Source organism: Erithacus rubecula, assembly GCF_903797595.1.
Source record: "Erithacus rubecula genome assembly, contig: scaffold_139_arrow_ctg1, whole genome shotgun sequence".
Taxonomy (NCBI): domain Eukaryota; kingdom Metazoa; phylum Chordata; class Aves; order Passeriformes; family Muscicapidae; genus Erithacus; species Erithacus rubecula.
Window position 1 is genome coordinate 52,046 of NW_027636156.1, and position 18,225 is coordinate 70,270.

Consider the following 18,225-nt stretch of genomic DNA (forward strand, 5'->3'; position numbering starts at 1 on the left):
GCCCAATCCTGAACCCTGGGAACACCCCTGGATGTGGCTCCATTCCCCAGCACTCCTTGGGCCTGGCGATCCAGCCAGATTTCTACCAAGGAAACAGATGCAGTAGAGCGTGTTGGATCAAGGTATCGTGAGCCCAGAATATTGGCATTAGTGCAGCTGTAGCTGTGCACAAGAGAGCTCTTCAGCCACTTTCTCTCTTTTCCTTCCTCTGGGCATTGGAGGCAGCTCGTGACTTCAGTGTGGGGCTCGTGACTTCAGTGTGGGGCTCGTGTGCAAAGAGCAAATCTGGGCAGAATCGGGGCTGGGAGGGTTGGGGCATTCTGGGATCTGTACTGGGCACAGGATGTGTTTTCCATTGCTCTGAGACTGTCTGCTGTGGAAAGGGGATGTAATATTCAGTAGAGGAATGATTTTTGTTTTTTATGGAGCTGTGCCTTCCCTTGGTTTGTTTGCTCACAATAAATGAACATTCTTCTGTGTCTTGAGCAGTTCATTCTCCAAGGAAAGCAGGTGGGAGTTGGTGCCATGGAGCTGAAAGCTGTAGGCACAGACTGGAGTGGAGGAAGTTCAGATTTGCACAAGGCTGCTCTGAGTGTCAGGGGTTGGATAAGGGAAATGGGCGGTGGGGCTAAGTACAAAGTGTGATTGATGGTCAGCCATAAAGTATCTTGATTTTCATATCTATTCAGACTGCATTAGGAGGTGCTGGGGATCAATGTCAACTGGAGATTGCTGATATCAGTGTATAAACAGGAAAGGAATAAATGTGGAAAAGAAAGGATTTCTCTCATTTTGTTCTTAAATGAAATACGTTACAAATGGAATGAAAGCTTAGACAAGTCCTGCCCTATGCTCAGGTTTCTGGCAGTAACTCTGTTTCAGGTGGCCTACAGCCCAAATTGCTCTTTCGCACAAGTTCTTTACCATGGCTGATTAGGTCTATTCTAAAATGAATTATTTACTGAATGGATTCAACATAAACAGACAAGAATCTTTAAATTGACTACTTACTGTACAGGACAAACAAAAGAAGTGCAGGTAGATACAAACACAGTGCACATTAAACTTACCTTTATTACAGCTAGTGAAGAAATAGCAGAGATCAGGAGTCAATGTAACTTACCACCAAATTGATGAGGGAGTGCACATGGAGCCCTTTCACTCAGCTTCCAGAAAAGAAACCACGAAGATGCATCCAGAACTAGGAGAGAAGCCCTGCCCATTTGCAGGGACTATGCAGAAGACTTCTGCTTTGTAAAAATTTTGTGTGGCTTTTATTGTTTGTAAAGTGAAGTGTGTGTCACTCAGGAATTCAAGGTTTATCTCCCTTCAGCTGCTCTCAGAGCAAGATGCTCATGGTCAGCTGGGAATTCCACCTGCCTGGAACCAAAGAGAATTCAGGACAAGACTGATGTCCAGCCTGGGTTATCTCAGCAATTCCTGAAAGGGGAAGATGCCCTGAGTGATGGCCCAGCTGATGGACAGAACAGATGAGCTCTGCTGAGCCATGGGGGAAGTCCTGCTGCAGGAACCTCATGGAACCAAGGGTGTGTTGTGACATTGTGATGCCTCATGGAACCAAGGAGACCATGGTGACACCAATGAACCTCATGGAACCAGGGGTCCATTGTGACAGATGAAGGCCTCATGGAACCAAAAAGAGCATTGTGAGACCGTGGGGCCCCATGGACCCAAATCTCCACTGTGACAGCCCAGAACCTCATGGAACCAAGGAGCCTTTCTGACACTGCAAGGCCTCAGGGAACCAAGGAGTGCAAAGGTGTCAAACATTGCTTTCAGGGCTCTGCCTTGGGGATGAGGAATTTCCTTGGTGGCACCTTGTGCCTGTATGCAGTGGGGAACTTTAAAAATTTTGGATTGCTTAAAAAAAAATTGAAACCCCCTCTTTGTCTGAGTGTTGTCAAATCTCAGAAAGTCAGTGTAGAAAGGAAAAAGTAAAGAACCGTTGAAAACTGAAGCACCTAGAGGCATTGAGCTCTATTGAATGCTGTTACTGACAAAGGCTCTCAAGAGACTAATTAAAGAAGGTAACTGGAGGCCATGTTTGCACAAAGTTCTCAGAGACTCCAAGGCAAAAGCAAAACCCAAAGCCCTTTGAAAAACCTGCAGTCCCTGGAAGCATGAAGGAGCCCCCAGGGCCATTCCTGACCAAGGCTCCCCAGGGACTGGTCCCAGCAGATCCCTGAGGCCACTGGGATGCAGAGGCTGCTGAGGGCAGCACAAGGGGTGACAGTGCCCAGCCTTGCTGGGGCTGTGCCAGGAGCCCCCAGTGGCTCAGGACAAGGTGTCTCCTCTCAGCCCTTGGTGGCACAGACCCTGCTGTGCCCCAGGGCACCAAGACTTGGCTTCTCTTTGTCCCCACTTGTCATCTCTGCCTCCAGTTCTCTGCTCTGATTGAGGCTTGGGGACACTTTCCCAGTTGTGTCCCTCACTGGGACCCATTAAAACTTTAAGGGACTTTGGAGTTTGATTCTCACTTGGAGTTCTTGAGAGGTTTCCTAAGAAACCATGGCTCTGCCTTGATTTCCCTCTGGTCTGGTGTAGTTCATTAGGAATATTTCCTATAATAGTTATGGAAAAACACTTCAAAGTGTTTCTTAAAAATATCCATTCCTATTTTAAATGATGGATTTTATTACTGTTCTCTTTAAGCAGAGGTGATTGCAGCATTCTGTGATTGATATTGATCCAGAGTTTCTCCTCAGGAGGTCTGGCCTGCTCAGAGAAGCTGTGCCTTGAGGTCTGAGCCCATGTGGGCAACCTTGCTCCACATTCCCCAACCCCATCCTGTCTGTCCTGACTCACCTGGGACCTGCTGTGCTTGGAGAACTGCCTCCACACCAGCAAACAGGGTTTTCTCCCCTTTGTTTTACTTTTGAAGCAATCTAAAACACCTTATTTTCCCCTGTGAAAACAGACACCCTCCTGAGGTATGTGTCAGCCCAAGGTGCCACCCAGGAGGTTCAGGTGGGGGACCGGGGCCTCAGGGGTGGTGCCTGGAGTCTGCGCCATTTTTCCTTTGTGCCTGTAACTCCCAGCATGCCTTGCAGCCCCATAGAGCCCCATTGGAGCCGGGACTACAATACCCATCATGCCTCACGCTCCACAGAACCCCGGTATCCCCCCCATATGTCTAATAGATGTCCTCCAGAAACTCCAAGGATCCCTAAGTGTCCCCTCAGTGCCCATTTGCGTACCCCCAAAAACATCCCAGAATCCCCTGAATGCTCTCAACCCCACAGATGCCCATTACAGCCACTTCTGGGAATTCATCTGCTGCTATCCCCCGTGTGCTCAGAGCACCTTATAACACAGTCCCGTGCCTAAAACTCCTGCTGTGCCCCGTGCCCTAAAGTGCCTGGTTAGAGCTCTCCAAGCTCCCCCCAAGTGCTCCCGAACTGTAAACATTCCTCCCTGAGAACCTGAAGTTGCTGTTCAGAGGCAAAAGTGTCCCCCAAGTGCCCTCCCAGAGCTCGTAAACACTCCACTAGAATCACTTCCGGGACTACAGCTCCCATCATGCTTTGTGGTGCCATAGAGTGCTATTCAAGCAATGACTTCATCTCCCATCATGCCCCATGTTTCACCGAGAGACATTGCAGCTGCGCCTGGAATAACCATGATGCTCTGCGGCCCCATTAAACTGTATTATACCTACTCCTACAACTCCCATCATCCCCTGCGCCACGGAGAACCCCCTTACAGACCCCCATGAGCCACTTCAAAGCACAGACTTTCCCTCAGGATCCCTAAGTTCTTTTTTAGTGCCCACTCAATGCCCCCAAGTGTCCTCCTGTCCCTCAAAATTCTTCCCCCAGACCCAAAACTGCCCCAAATGTGCCCCAGAAATGTCTCCCTGGACCCCGAAGTTCCCACCCTGAACCTGTCTGAAAAAAAAGATATAAAAAAGATTAAAAAAATAACTAAAACATTATGAATTCTCCTAAAAAGGGAGAAATAAATTATCAAGAGAGCTTAATTAATGAAGGGAATTGTATTACATAAAAGCAATGACCAATAATTTTTTTGGTTGCTAATAATATATTTTTATTACAAATATAAAAATTTGATCTAAAAATATAGAATAACAATATTACAAATAAGGAAAATCAATTTTAATTTTAAAATTAAATAACATTTTTATTACAAAGAGAAATAATGAGGTTTTTAATATTTTGGGTTGTCAGCACCAGGTGGGAGACATCATGATATGGTGATGATGGGGGTAAGGGGCAAGTTGTCCAAACAGGGTCAGCCTGCAAAGGGGCTCATTCTTCAATGTGCCCAGACCTCCTAAGGAGACATTCTGCATCAAGGTCACTTGGGAAATGCTTCTATCACTTCGCCTCTGAACAGAAAAATTGAAAAACATTCCCTTGAGTAAAGTCATGATGCACTTTCAAATCTTCCTTCTTAGGAAAACTCCAAAATGTCTCAGAGCATGTACACAAGCCCTGGAGTCTTGAAGACAATTGAAGAAATACAAAGAGCTCCTGGAATCTTTCTGTATTTTAATGATCCCCAAAATTGTTATGAATGGAGTCTTTGATTGTACAATTAATCAAAAAACAAATATAAATTTAGCAGTAATTTATTAATAATAGCAGTATTTGTATATAAACAAATACAATCAAAGTATATTTGTTATGTATATTTAAATAATTGCAAAATTTGGCAGTGAGTATTTTAGTGTAATTGAGGTTGGGTTCAAATACAGCATAAGCAAAACCAACCAGAGGTATGGGGAGGGCCCTTCCTCTCACACCATGCCAACTGAAGCAAGCTAAAATTTCATTTACATAGTTTACTAATGCATATTAATACAGAATGTTCTGGAAATTTTCTCCTAGATCCTATTCCTAAAATCTCCGTCACTATGTTGTGTTGCTCATGCTTCAACAACGGTCGGGGGGTCTCTCCTCCTTTCAGGGATCTTGTTTCTGGTGAAGACTCTGGGTCTTCCTCAGGGTGGCCTCTCAGGTAGCGCAGGTGCACTGAGCTTAGAGTTATATAATTAAGCCTATGTTCCCATAACAAGCCAAGTGTCTAATGCTTGGAATTATCCCAATTTGGCTCAATTCAAGGTCAAAAGTTTTATTTCTAGATGCTGTTTTAGACCTATACTCTTATTATCTCCACTCCCACTGGACATCTGGAGAATGATACCATCTGCTTTGTTTAATCTTCCTTTATATTTTATGCATTGGAAGAATTAAGTACAATTTTTCTATTCATACAAAACAACAATTTTGCTAATATAATTACAATTTAATTAGCAGGAATCATATTTATAACAGGACAGATTTGGAGCTAAGTCCATGAGCCCCAGGCACTGAGAGAAGGTTGAAGAAGCTGCTCAAGGAGTCAGAAGCAAAACTCCAAGTCCCTTTGGAACATCAGTGGCCCCACTGAGGGCAGGGACTGCCAAAGGCTCCCCAGGGACTGGTGAGAGCAGATCCTTGAGGGCAGGATTGCAGGAGCCCAAGGCTGTGGGCAGGAACTGCAATGCTGAGCAAGGCCTGGGCTGGTTGGAGGCAGCAGAAAGGCCAAGGGCTGAGCCCAGACCTGGCCCAGCAGGGCCTGTCCCTCACAGGTGGCTCGGGGCTGTTCCTGAGGCACTGGGATGGGAGGGGCAGCAAGGACAAATGGCATCACCCTGCAAGCCCTGCCCGCCTGGTCAGGGAGGGCCGAGGCAGCAGCAAAGTGCAGCCCCTCCAGGGAAAGTTCCTCCTGTGGGGCTCAGAGGCCCTGCCCAGCCCAGGGCACAAAGGCCTGGGTGCCTCTGGCCCTGCCAGCCCTGCCCAGCCCTTGGCCATCTCTCCTGCAGCCTGTGCCCCTGTGCGTGCTGCTCCTCTGCCCTGGAGGCTGCACACGCCCATCTCTCTGTCCCCCCAGCATTTCTCAGCCCAGCATTGCTGTGCCCTCCCTGGGCTCCCTGCACCCAGCGCTGCCGGCTCCTGGCACACAGAGCCATGGCATGGCCCGGCCTCAGCTGGGACACCTGGGCCACCAACATTCTGCCCTGGCAGGGACTTGGCTGTTTCCTCAGCTCCAGACTGAACCTTCCAGGCTGCACCTTAGGGAGGTTTCCTTCTCTTCCCACTCCCGAAGAAATCTCTGTGTCCTTCTGTTCACAAACAGAGAAGTGCTGTCACAAACAGAGAAGTGCTGGTGGGAGATGTGGTGATCAGAGGCTATTTGGGCTACAGATATCATGAAATAATTAAGTTTTTCAACATTCTGTGAAAGAAGGAGGGGCATCAACAAAACTTCTATTCTGGAATTATGGAGGGTAGTCTTTGGACTATTCAAGATGCAGATTTAGATAATCAGGTGCTGATTTTTTAAAGGAAACAGTCTTTAAAAACCAACTATTGCAGGAAAGATGGAGACACTTCAAGAAAGAAATCTTGAAGGAGCAGAAACAGCCTGTCCCATGTGCCAAAAGTCAGCTAGCAATGAAAATAACTGGTCTGGCTGGGCATGGAGCTTTTTCCAGGGACTCAGGGAGAAAAGAAGCTTCATCACCTTTGGACTGAGAGGCAGGCAACTAAGGAAGTGTTTAAGGATTTTGTTAGGTCATGCAAAGATATAATTAGAGAGCTGAAACCTCAATTAGGACTTAACCAGGCCACTTCTGTGAAGGATAACAAAAAATATTGTATCAATATATTAATAGGAAAAGGATGGTCAAGGAGAATTTCCATTCCTTACTGGAGGGAATATGATTACCAAAGATGAGGAAAAGTCTGAGAAACTTAACCCCTATTTTTCCTCAGTTTTCAAAAATAAGACAGGTTGTCCTCAGGAGAAGTGTTCTCCTAAAGGAGCAGATGTGAACAGAGAGCAAAACAGACCCCTGTAATCCAGGAGGAAGCAGCTGGGGACCTGCTGAGCCACTCAGATGCTCACAGGTGTCTCTGCAGACGGGAATGAGAAATCTAGGGGGATTCCTAGGGGAATGCGAGATTTTCTGGATGAGCTCCCCAAGCTGCTCTCCATCATTTATCATAAGTCCTGGCTCACCAGGGAGGTCCCAGAGGACTGGAGGTGCCAATGTGAGCCCATCCCCAAGAAGGGCTGGAAGGAGGATCTGGGGAACTCCAGGCCTGTCAGCCTGATCTCAGTGCCCAGCAAGGTGATGGAACAGATCACCTTGAGTGCCATCCCAGGGCACCTACAGGATGGCTGAGGGATCAGAGCCAGCCAGTGTGGATTTCAATATCTGCACTGATGATCTGGATGAGGGCATTGAGTGCACCATCAGGAAATGTGCAGATGACTCCAAGCTTGGTGTGAATGTTCTGGAGGGTAGGAGGGTCTGCAGAGGGACCTGGACAGGCTGGATCCAGGGATTAAGTCCATCAATTTGAGGTTTAACAAAAGCTGGGTCCTGCACTTTGGCCACAACAACCCCTGCAGTGCTACAGGCTGGGGACAGAGTGGCTGTACAATTGCCAGGCAGAAAGGGACCTGGGGGCACTGATGGACAGCAGGCTGGACATGAGCCAGCAGTGTGCCCAGGGGGACAAGAGGCCAATGGCTCCTGGCCTGGATCTGAAATGGTGTGGTCAGCAGGACCAGGGCAGTGATTTTTCCCCTGTGCTGGGCACTGGTTGGGCAGCAACTCGAGTGCTGTGTCCAGTTCTGTGCCCCCCATTCAAGAAGGACATGTAGGGGCTGGAGCGTGTCCAGACAAGGGCAACAAGGCTGGTGAGGGGTGGGGAACACAAGTCTTGTGAGGAGTACCTGGGAGCTGGGGTTTTTTATCCTGGAGAGAAGTAGATTCAGAGATTACCTTATCTCTCTCTACAATTTCCTGAACCGTGGTTTTAGTCAGGTGGAGGTTTGTCTCTTTCACCAGGCAGCAACAGAATGAGAGGATGCAGTCTTAAGCTTCAGCAGAGGAAATATAGGTTGGATATTATGAAAAATATTTTTTACAGGAAATGTAGTAAAATTCTGGAATGATCTCTCCAGGGGTTGGTGGAGACACCATCCCTATATGTTTAAAATAAGACTAGGTATGGCAATTGGTGCCATATGGAGGTGTTAGGCAGGAGTTGGACTTGATCTTGAAGTTCTCTTCCAACCTCATGATTCTGTGATTCTGTGAATTCACTGAGTCTTTCAGGTGAAGTCTCTGTCCCTGTCTTTTCCCTGTGTCTCTGTTACAGATGAAAGCTGCTGGTGCCATTCTCACCTTTAACCCCTAATTTAAATGAAGACAGATGTTCTTGGGTGTGTTAATCAGGCATTGCTCAATATTTATGTGGAATTTCTGTATCCTCATGGCACCAAGGAGACCCTTGTGGCACTGTGGAAACTCTTGGAACCAAAAAGCCACTGAGACATTGGGGCAGGATGGTACCAAGGAGATCATTGCAATACTGCAGATCCAAGGACACTGTGGTGGCTCCATGGAAACTCATGGAATCGTGGACACTGTGACACAGCAGGGCCTTGTGGAAGCAAGGAGTGAATTGTGACTGTACCAAACCTCATGGAACCAAAGAGCCATTGTGGAACTTCAGAGCCTTGTGGACCAAGGGAACCACAGTGACACAGTGAGGGTCCATGGAACCAAGTGGCCATGGTGACACTGGAGCCTCATTGACCAATGGTGCATTGTGACACTGCAGGGCAGTATGAAATCATGGAGACAAATGTGACATTACACAGTGTCATGGCATCAAGGGGCCATTGTGACACTGTGGGGCCTCGTGGGATCAAGGAACAGTTGTGGTACCATGGAAATTGTGGCAACTGTGGCACCATGGAACCAAGGAGACCATTGTGACACTACAGGACCGCATGGTACTAAGGAGTCATGTAACAGTGTGGGACACATGGAACCAAGGGGGCACTGTCACACTGCAGGGACTCATGTAATTGTAGAGACTTTTGTGACACTTCAGGGCTTCTTGGAATCAAGGGACAGTTGTGGTACTGTGGGGCCCCATGGATCCAAGGAGAGCATTGTGACACTGAACCTAATGGAATTGTTGCAAATGATATAACTTTTAGGGTTTTTAAATATAACTTCAGTCAGGGGTTTGTTTGCCTTTGCCCAGGAGATGGGCAGTTGAAGCTTCTCTTCAAAAGACTCTGTTCACCAAGGCTGGGTGAGGCCTGATGAGTTCAACATCTACAGACTGGGAGTAACCAGAAGATACACAGGAGGTAAACAAGCACTGACAAACATCACCTGCAGTGTGGTTGGAGACACCTGGTCTGGGAAAAGATTGGTAAGACAATCAAAGAATGAGGGCCTAATTCACATCAAAAGCAAAGGGATCAATAACCAACAGGAGATCAAATACTAAGAATTTAGATCAATTAATTTCTTCAATGTAACATAAATTTCTTTGGGTTTTGTCTGTATAAATATGTGAAAAGCCTAGTAAAAAAACATGTGTGGTGGAATGATTTTCACTGCACAAAACAGGTACGAGTGGGTGAAATTATTTCTATTGCACATGCTGGCCACAATAACATCCTGGCCAGAATAAAGTAATGCCTAAATTCTCCAGCACTGAGTAGATGTTGGGGAGTTTCTGTTTTTCATACAGTTTCAGTGTCATTCCCACTGAGGTTCATCACCAACAGAAGTTCTTCCTGAACTCATTGGAGGAGATAATTGGTGGCCCTGGTTGCACAAAGCTCTCAGAGCAAAAGCAATACCCAAAGTTCTCTGAAAAACCTGCAGTTTCTGGGATCATGAAGGAGGCCCCCAGAGCCATTCCTGACTGAGGCTCCCCAGGGACTGGTCCCAGCAGATCCCTGAGGCCACTGGGATGTGGGGGGATGCTGAGGGCAGGAAAAAGGGTAACAGTGCCCAGCCTTACTCAGGACAAGGTGTCTCCTTGGAGCCCTTGGTGGCACAGACCCTGCTGCGCCCCAGGGCACCAAGACTTGGCTTTTCCTGGGCACTGCCAGCCCTGCCAGGGCCCTTGGCCATGTCCAGCACAGCTTGTCCTGTGCGGTCCCACAGCTGCTGCTGTGTCCCTGCAGGCTGCACACTCCCATCTCACTGCCCCTGGATCTGCCCTGCCACTGCCAGCCCTGCCCTGACCTCTGCCCACAGTCACCCTCTGTGCCTTGGGACACACACACATGCACTGAGCTCATCCTCCTCCTCCTGGGTGCTTCTCCTGCCACAGCCCTGCCCTGGGAGGGTTCATTCCTCACAGGAGCTCCATTGTTTGTACTGGTGCATTTTATAGCTCTACTCTGCCTGTCTGTCAATTCTGTCTTCAAAGAGCTCTCCAAGGAATAGATTCATTGAATTGTGGAATAACAAAGGTAGGAAGAGCCCCTTGAACCCCCTTGGCCTGTGTGTGGCTGGGATGGAGTTCCCTTTGCCCAGAGTAGCCCCTGTCCTGCTGTGCTTGGCTGTTGGAGCTAGAGTGGGTTTGGTCCCAGCCCAAGGCTTTGGCTCCTCCTGAGCAGGGCTGGCCCCACATGAGGCATCTCTGCAACCCCTAAACCAATTGCCTGGGATGGAGGGGGGGGGGGGGGGGGGGGGCAAATGTTCTTGGGACAAAGGGATGAGACAGCTGGGATGGACTGACCCAAGGGATCCTCCAATCCATGGGATGTCCTGATCAGCAGGGACATGAGGCGCATAAGAGGGCCTCTGGATATTTTGTATTAATACACTTGTCTTCTAACACAACTATGACGTGTTGAATTCTTGTCTCTCCATGGTTTTCCTTGCTTCTGCATTTGGCCCTTGCTTTGTAGTCCCCCTGACATTAATCTCTCATTATAGTGACCCACAACTGTTCACCTTATTTTCTCCTGTTTTCTGTGTAAGGAGGGACAGTGACAGAGACACTCTGTTGTCACTGGATGCCCAGAGGGGTTTAACCATAGCCACCTTGCCCAACTCTGCTCTTATTGGCACCCCCAGAAATGTCAGGGCTCTGTCAGGTGCCCACCCCTGAGCTCATGCCCTGCTCACAGTCCCAGGGGTGTCCAGGGACACGAGTCCTTCCCTGTCACACACACAGACAGTTCATTGCAGCATGGACAGGGGCTCACTGGGCTCTGCTTCCACTGCCAGAGCCTGGTAGGGACCTCAGCCCTGTGGGTGTCACCCTGCCCTGCCCTGCCCAAGGTGTCCCAGGGCCAGAGGGATGGACACAGGGAGCTCTGGGCACAGGAGCTCATCCCAGCCCTGCATCCAGGGGTTCCCAGGGGATGTCAGACTCTGGAAAATCCAGAAACAGCTGAAGGTGTTTGTGCTCGCTGAGTTTATGTCCCCTCATATACACACAGGATGTTCAGGGCTGTGGAATGTCCTTGCACTGCAAACACAGACTCCTGACCCAGTCACTTGATGTCCCTCCAGGCAGGAAAGAACAACCTCTGTGACCTGGGGTGAGATGCACTGCTGGAAGCAGCTCTGGCTTTGCAAGGACACTGCTGGGACAGCCCCACCCTGAACACTGCCACACTTTGGCTGTCACTGCTGTTCTCCTCTCCAGGTCTCTGTGTTGAAAACATCCTTGAGAGCAAACTGGGAAGGAGATTGAAGCTTTCATGCCCTGCACTGGGGAGATGCCCTTGCATGATGGAAATGCTGTTGCAGAGCCCAGCTCTGTCCCAGCAGTGTCCATGGCCTGTCCCTGCCTGCAGTGCCTGCACAGTCACACAGCAGGACTGGGACTGAGCTAAAAGAGCCCTGAGGCCTTAAACCAACACATGGGCTATGAAGGGGAGTGTGGAAGTGAAGGAAGGGGAGGTTACGGAGCAGAAGCCCTGGGGGTCCCTGGCAGTGAGGAGCACTGGGGTCTCCTTTTCACCCCAGCTCTGCACAGAGGCACCAACCCTGCAGCTCCAGAGAAGCCAAGGAGGAAAGATGTCAGGCAAACACAGAAATACCAAGTTCTTTATTTTGTGTAAGCACATATGTAGTACAATTCCATGATAATATAGTCTATGGTTCACATTAGGAATGCAAATACTGAATCAAAAATGGTAAAGATAAAGATTTTCTTGTGAAAAAAATTATTAAATGTGTCATACCTGTGCCAGCAAAAAAACAAAACAAACAAACAAAACCACAGGATATAGAGTGGGGATTAATGAGTAATATTATAAAAGTGATACAGGAGAATGAGAGTTTATTTTTTCTGAGAGGCATTCATGATGATTTTCCTCAAGCCATCCTTGAGTTCCTGGTTTTTCAGGCTATAGATGAGGGGGTTCAGGGCTGGAGGCACCACTGAGTACAGAAATGACAGTACAAGATCCAGGGATGGGGAGGAGATGGAGGGGGGCTTCAGGTAGGAAAATGCTGCAGTGCTGACAAAGAGGGAGACCACAGCCAGGTGAGGGAGGCAGGTGGAAAAGGCTTTGTGCCGTCCCTGCACAGAGGGGATCCTCAGCACAGCCCTGAAGATCTGCACATAGGAGAAAACAATGAACACAAAACAACCAATTACCAAACAGGCACTAACAGCAAGAAGCCCAAGTTCCCTGAAGTGGGAGTGTGCACAGGAGAGCTTGAGGATGTGTGGGATTTCACAGAAGAACTGGTCCAGGACATTGCCATGGCACAGGGGCAGGGAAAATGTATCGGCTGTGTGCAGCAGAGCATTGAGAAAGCCACTGGCCCAGGCAGCTGCTGTCATGTGGGCACAAGCTCTGCTGCCCAGGAGGGTCCCGTAGTGCAGGGGTTTGCAGATGGACACGTAACGGTCGTAGCTCATGATGATCAGGAGAGAATACTCTGCTGAAAGGAAAAACACAAAGAAAAAGACCTGAGCAGCACATCCTTCATAGGAGATGTTCCTGGTGTCCCAGAGGGAATTGTGCATGGCTTTGGGCACAATGGTGCAGAGGCAGCCCAGGTCAGTGAGGGCCAGGTTGAGCAGGAGGAAGAACATGGGGGTGTGCAGGTGGTGGTCGCAGGCTACGGCGCTGATGATGAGGCCGTTGGCCAGGAGGGCAGCCAGGGAGATGCCCAGGAAGAGGCAGAAGTGCAGGAGCTGCAGCTGCCACGTGTCTGCCAGTGCCAGCAGGAGGAAGTGTCTGATGGAGCTGCTGTTGGATATTTCTGCCATATGGGCATGGTGGACCACTGAGAGAAGACATTGACAAGCTGGAAAATATTTGCTTGAGTCAATCCTGTGCAATTATATTACAAATTATCTCAAAACTACTTCTCTTCCTGTGGAGGAACTTCAGTAATTTTTTTTTTTTTTTTTTTTTTTAATATCCATTTTGCACTGCTGAGTTACTGCCTCTTCTTCAGCATTGCTCTCAGCCTGAACACTGGGGTGTCTAGAGGGAAAACAGGGCACCTGTGCCCCATTGCAGTCTGACCTGCTGGTCCCACACAGGTGCCCTGTGCTCATTACACCCCCCACTATTTCACAGTGATCAAAATTACAGTGTGCTGGAAAAACAAAGTGGATTCTTTGAAGGCTCCAGTTTCAAAGTCAATCTTCCTAAACCCTTCTTTCTTTCCCTGTGCAGCTGAACTTAGAAGGCTATCCAGGGCTATGCCAGCAGGGACTTAAGGGCAGCTCAGACAAACTGAGATGCTGCAAGCCAAGGTGCTGCTGCTGTCTGTAACTAGAGGAGGGTGAGGAGGCACTTTGTGAGGGAGATGTGAGGCAGATCTGCTGATGCCCAGTGGGACAGTGCAGGAGTCTCAGTGACAGAGACACACCTGACAGCCCCTTTCCCTTCCCTTGAGGAGAAAGCTGAGAGCAGCCCTGGCCATGCAGCACCATCTGCACAGCAGGAGGAATCTGCCCTGATGGGAGTGGCTCCTTCCACCTCCAACTTCTCCCCACAGTACATGGGAAGCTGCCAGGCAGGCTGAGAGCTGGTCCTGGCAGGTGGCACATACCCTGAGCTGGCCAAGAGCCCTGAGGGCTGCAGGAGCTGCTCTGCAGGACAGCCCTGGGCAGCCCTGTCTGCAGCCCCAGCTTCACCCCTGCAGCCATCCCTGGCAGCAGGAGCCATCCTGCCTTGTGCCTCTGACAGTGCCCAGGGTAGCTCTGCTCTGCAGCACATCCTCCTCCTCCTCTTCCTCAGAGTATCTGGGAGAGTACCCCTGACACATCCCCAGGCTGTGGGCTGTGCTGTCTCCAGGAGATCCCTCCAGGAGCACAGGGGACATTGCCCTGCACCCACAGACTCACCATGTCCAGGGCTGTGAAGATGTTTCCCCAAGTGAAGTCTCAGCTCAATGTCTTCCCAATCCTGATCGTCTTTACCGTGTCTGTGCCTGGCTCCTGTCCCCTCAGTGCCTACAGGCTGTGCCCTCAGCCCTGCTGGGCTGGGAGAGGAGCAGCTTCTCATCAGAAATGTCTTTTTGAAGCTTTTCCTGCTTGCCATTATCTCCCTCTGTGCCAGGAGACACAACACAACAACTTTGATAACCCTCTCAGGAGTTTGGTCTTTTTTAAATTAGATTCAGTCCCTGAGAGAAGGTTTTTTTAAAAATCCTCTCAAGAATTCAAAATTAAATTGAAACTTGAAAGTTTCTTGAACTTTTAATGGGTCTCACTGAGAGACAGGACTGAGAACCTTCCCCAAGGTACCAGATAGAGCAGAGCAATGGAGGCACTGGTGACAGGTAGGAACAAGGAAAGTAAAGGTGTCTCTGATGCTCAGCAAACCAGGATGAATGCAAAGGGCCAAGAGCTGAGCCCCAGCACCTGGCGAGGCAGATCCTGTCCCTCCCTCATTGCTCAGGGCTCTTCCCATGTCACCCACAACCCTCCCAGCCCCAGCGCGGGGCTGCCCCTTTGTGACGTGCTCGCCCCTGGTTCTCACATTTCCATGGCCACGGAACCCCCACCCCAGCTCCATCCCCTTTCCTTCCCTTCCCAAGGGCAGCCAGCCCTGGGCCCGGGCAAGCCTGAGGGTTTGACACTGTCTAGGAATTTCATGCTTTCCAAAGCTACTTTTCAAGGCCTTCATTTCTGTCATTCCCACTCCTGGGCTGCAGCTTGTTGTCTGGGGATTTTGTTTATTTCTCTTCACAACAAATAAAATGCTGAGACACAACCAGGTGTTGGAAGTAAAAGAAGCTTTGCACTCCCCAGTAGATGACTCCTGAATTCAGTTGGCTGATATCATTAGGGAACAAACTGACCATCCAAACATTCCACCTTTGCTCTGCTTCATTGCTTCAGGGCTTTATTCCCTGCTTTCTTTATTGCAGAGACACTGAAACACAACATAAACAGGATTTGCCTCAAAATATTTCTGATCTTGGCATTTCCTGACAATTCAAAATTTACTTAATGGAAATAACATGGGGCACGTTCTTCTGAAATACTCTTCAACAGAGTGGTTAAAACTGATCATGCTTGATTTGGCAGAACTGAGCATGAGCCAAGGGACCAGTGGGTCTGATCCCTTTTCCTGCATCAGCAAAATTATTTCTTCAAGTCTCATCTCTCCTACCTCCTCAAAGAAGCTTTGCATTCTTGATTCGCTGCCCCCAGTATTTAGTGGGCCAATATGATCAGTGTGTGTCAGGTGAAAATTGGCCAAAATTGCATTTCCAACACTGCAACAGCAGCCTCAAAATGATTCTCATTTTCACTGTCCCTGAAAATTCAGAACCATCCTCAGAGTGTTATCTGTGGGGGTTAAAGTCGGGTGGACGGTCATTAGGACAGACTCAGGAGCTCGCTATATTCTGGTCATGAAGTTTGTAGTTTATTGTAAGGGCATGGGTATATGAGGGAGTGAGTGTAAGAGAGAATAAGAGAGTAGAGAGAATAGAGCATAGAGAGAATAAGAGAGAGGATAAGAGAGCGATTTCCCGTTTACAATACAATAAGTATTCTTCTATGTTGAATATTCTAATTTCCATTAACCAATCTACTACAAAATACTAATTTCCTAATATTTGCATGCAACCTATAGGAATTGCACTATGACCATGTTTTATGGCTTTCTTATCTATAAACCTTATCTCTAAACCTTTCCTGCCATACTTGGAACAGGATGTCTGTTAGGTCCTTGGTATTTGTGGCATTTGACATAATCTAAACAAAGGAAGAGGCCTTAAACCTTCACATCTATTTCCTTGTCCCCAACTGTTTCCCTGTTCCCAGGGACAGGCTCCAGGGCTGGGCTCTCACTTGCACAGAATGAGGAAGAGCTGCTGCACTTGCCAGTGGCTCAAGGGGCTCACAATCAGTGCTTTGAATGCAGCTTTTGTGCACACTCTGCCTCCCTGAGCCGAGCAGCATTCCTGGGCATGGACACCCCTGCTGCAGCCAACATCCTCCCAGCACAGCTGCAAGAACGAGATTGCAGCAAGCCCTGCCTGAAGGAGTCTCCAGTCTGCTGCAGCCCTGCACCTGCAGTGGAATCACCTTGTGCTGCCATGGGGGAGCAAAGTGGGTGAGGGGCTCTTTGCAGATGAGGGTCTCCTCAATGTGCTGCTGCTGCTGCTCCTCCCTGGGCCTGATTCAGCTGCTGATGCCTTCCCTCACAGCTGTATCATGAGCCTGCCTGGAAAAATGACACTGCCAATGTGATACCAAAATAATGAGAAAAAGGACTAATGTAGATATAGTAGTAGTCATGCTAAGGCTTAGAAAACTGCAGTTTTCGGACAGGCCCTGAGAACCTACCTTGTGAAACAATAGTGAAAAGAATTAGTAGAGCATATAGAAAATTTAGAACTGTGAAAACAATAATCAAAGGATTTAGTAGAGCATATAGGACATCTAGAAACTTTCAAGATAAGGCTAAAGTATAATAATAATAATTAAAGGGATCTGGTGATGGGCAAACATACAAGGGGGATTAAGGGGGGTAGCCTATAGTTCTGAGTAGACAAGCATGCAGAATTTATAACTTTTAGGAATGATACCTGCAAGATGTATGTATCTGTATTGTTTTGAAGAATGTGTATTTCTGCACGTAGACCACTTTGTAAAAAGGTATAAAAACCTGATGGAAAAAGGGAACTGTGAGATCCTGACTTTGGACACTAGTCCGCAGGTTCCCCGGGCCCTGAATAAAGCACCACGTAAACTAACTCTGTTAGTTTGTGTTCTGTTTGGGGCATCGGGCAACAGTTTTCTGGCGACCCAGATGGGACACCAGAGGTGGCTGGGGCGGTTCGTGGGCTGATCCACTCCACGCCGGCACCAGGTGATTTCTGGGGAGAACATCAACCCGTGCCCGACCCCGCGCCTGACGGACGACCTGGAGGTAAGCCCGAAGGTGCTTTATTCTTTTTATCAAGGGGAAGGGGGGCCTGCTGATTAAGTCAGAACGGCGATTCCGCACGGGGGTCACAGACGTCTTTAAGGTTGTGGAAAAGCCTAGGCGCTGACTGTCAGACGCGGCAGTGACTGCGCAGGTTCAGCACTTGCCACTCGCGGCGACGAGAAAGGCAAGATTAGTGGATTGGTGGAAAAGAGTGTGAGTGTTGTGTGTGGTGTGTAGTGTGGCAAGGTTTGTGTAAAGGGTGTGAGTGTTGTGTGGTGTGTATTGTAAAAAAAAAAAAAAAAAAAAAAAAAAAAAAAAAAAAAAAAAGAAGTGAAATGATGTCTTTAAAAACGTTTAGAACTATAGCAAGTTCTGGGATAGAAATCCCGGACGATTCGCCTTTGGGCTGTTTATTACAACATTGGAATGTGGGGAATTTGGGTCAAGAACTAAGTAAAAGGAAATTGATTTCTGTAATCATGTATGGCCTTTATATGAGCCCGATGGTATGCAATGGCCTAGGAACGGTACACTGAATCCTGACATTATTACACCTTTGATGCATTTTCTGCAAAGTAATGAAAAATGGGATGAAATACCGTATCTAGACCTCTTTTATTATTTGAAAGATAAACTAGAGTGGCAAAAGGAGTGTGGGATCATGGTTTTGAAAACATTAAAGCAGAATTGTGACGGATGTAAGGGTTGGCAGAAAGAGAAGGAATGCTCGGTTAGGTTTTCGGAACCTGAGGAGGATGTTTCTTTGCTGATAGCCCCTAGTGCCCCTCCGGTGGAGGAACGTGGAAAAAGTATGCCAGAGGTAGAAAGGGGGGATCGAGAAGCAAAAATAGAAACCACTGATATACCACGGACCCCCTTATGTGAAAGAACTCGGAGAGGGCAGTGGGAGGTGGAAAGGAAGAAAAAGGAAGAAGGTGCTCATTTAATGGTTCCGCTCCGTGAAGCTGTCGGGCCGCAGGGGGAACGGGTCATAGTGAA

General features: G+C 48.3%; 1 protein-coding gene and 1 long non-coding RNA gene across 2 annotated transcripts in view; one reads left to right on the top strand and one right to left on the bottom strand.

Annotated features, from left to right (window-relative positions):
* The window catches only part of LOC306815489, an 89,508-nt gene that overhangs the window by 39,754 nt on the left and 31,529 nt on the right, over nt 1-18,225 (top strand). The window lies entirely within an intron of this gene.
* LOC306815479 (olfactory receptor 14J1-like) lies at nt 12,153-12,932 on the bottom strand (the record flags this gene model as incomplete). The annotated part of the gene is made up of 1 exon (XM_079332034.1): nt 12,153-12,932. The coding sequence occupies exon 1, from the start codon at nt 12,915-12,917 to the stop codon at nt 12,153-12,155; it is 765 nt and encodes a 254-aa protein (XP_079188160.1). The 5' UTR covers nt 12,918-12,932.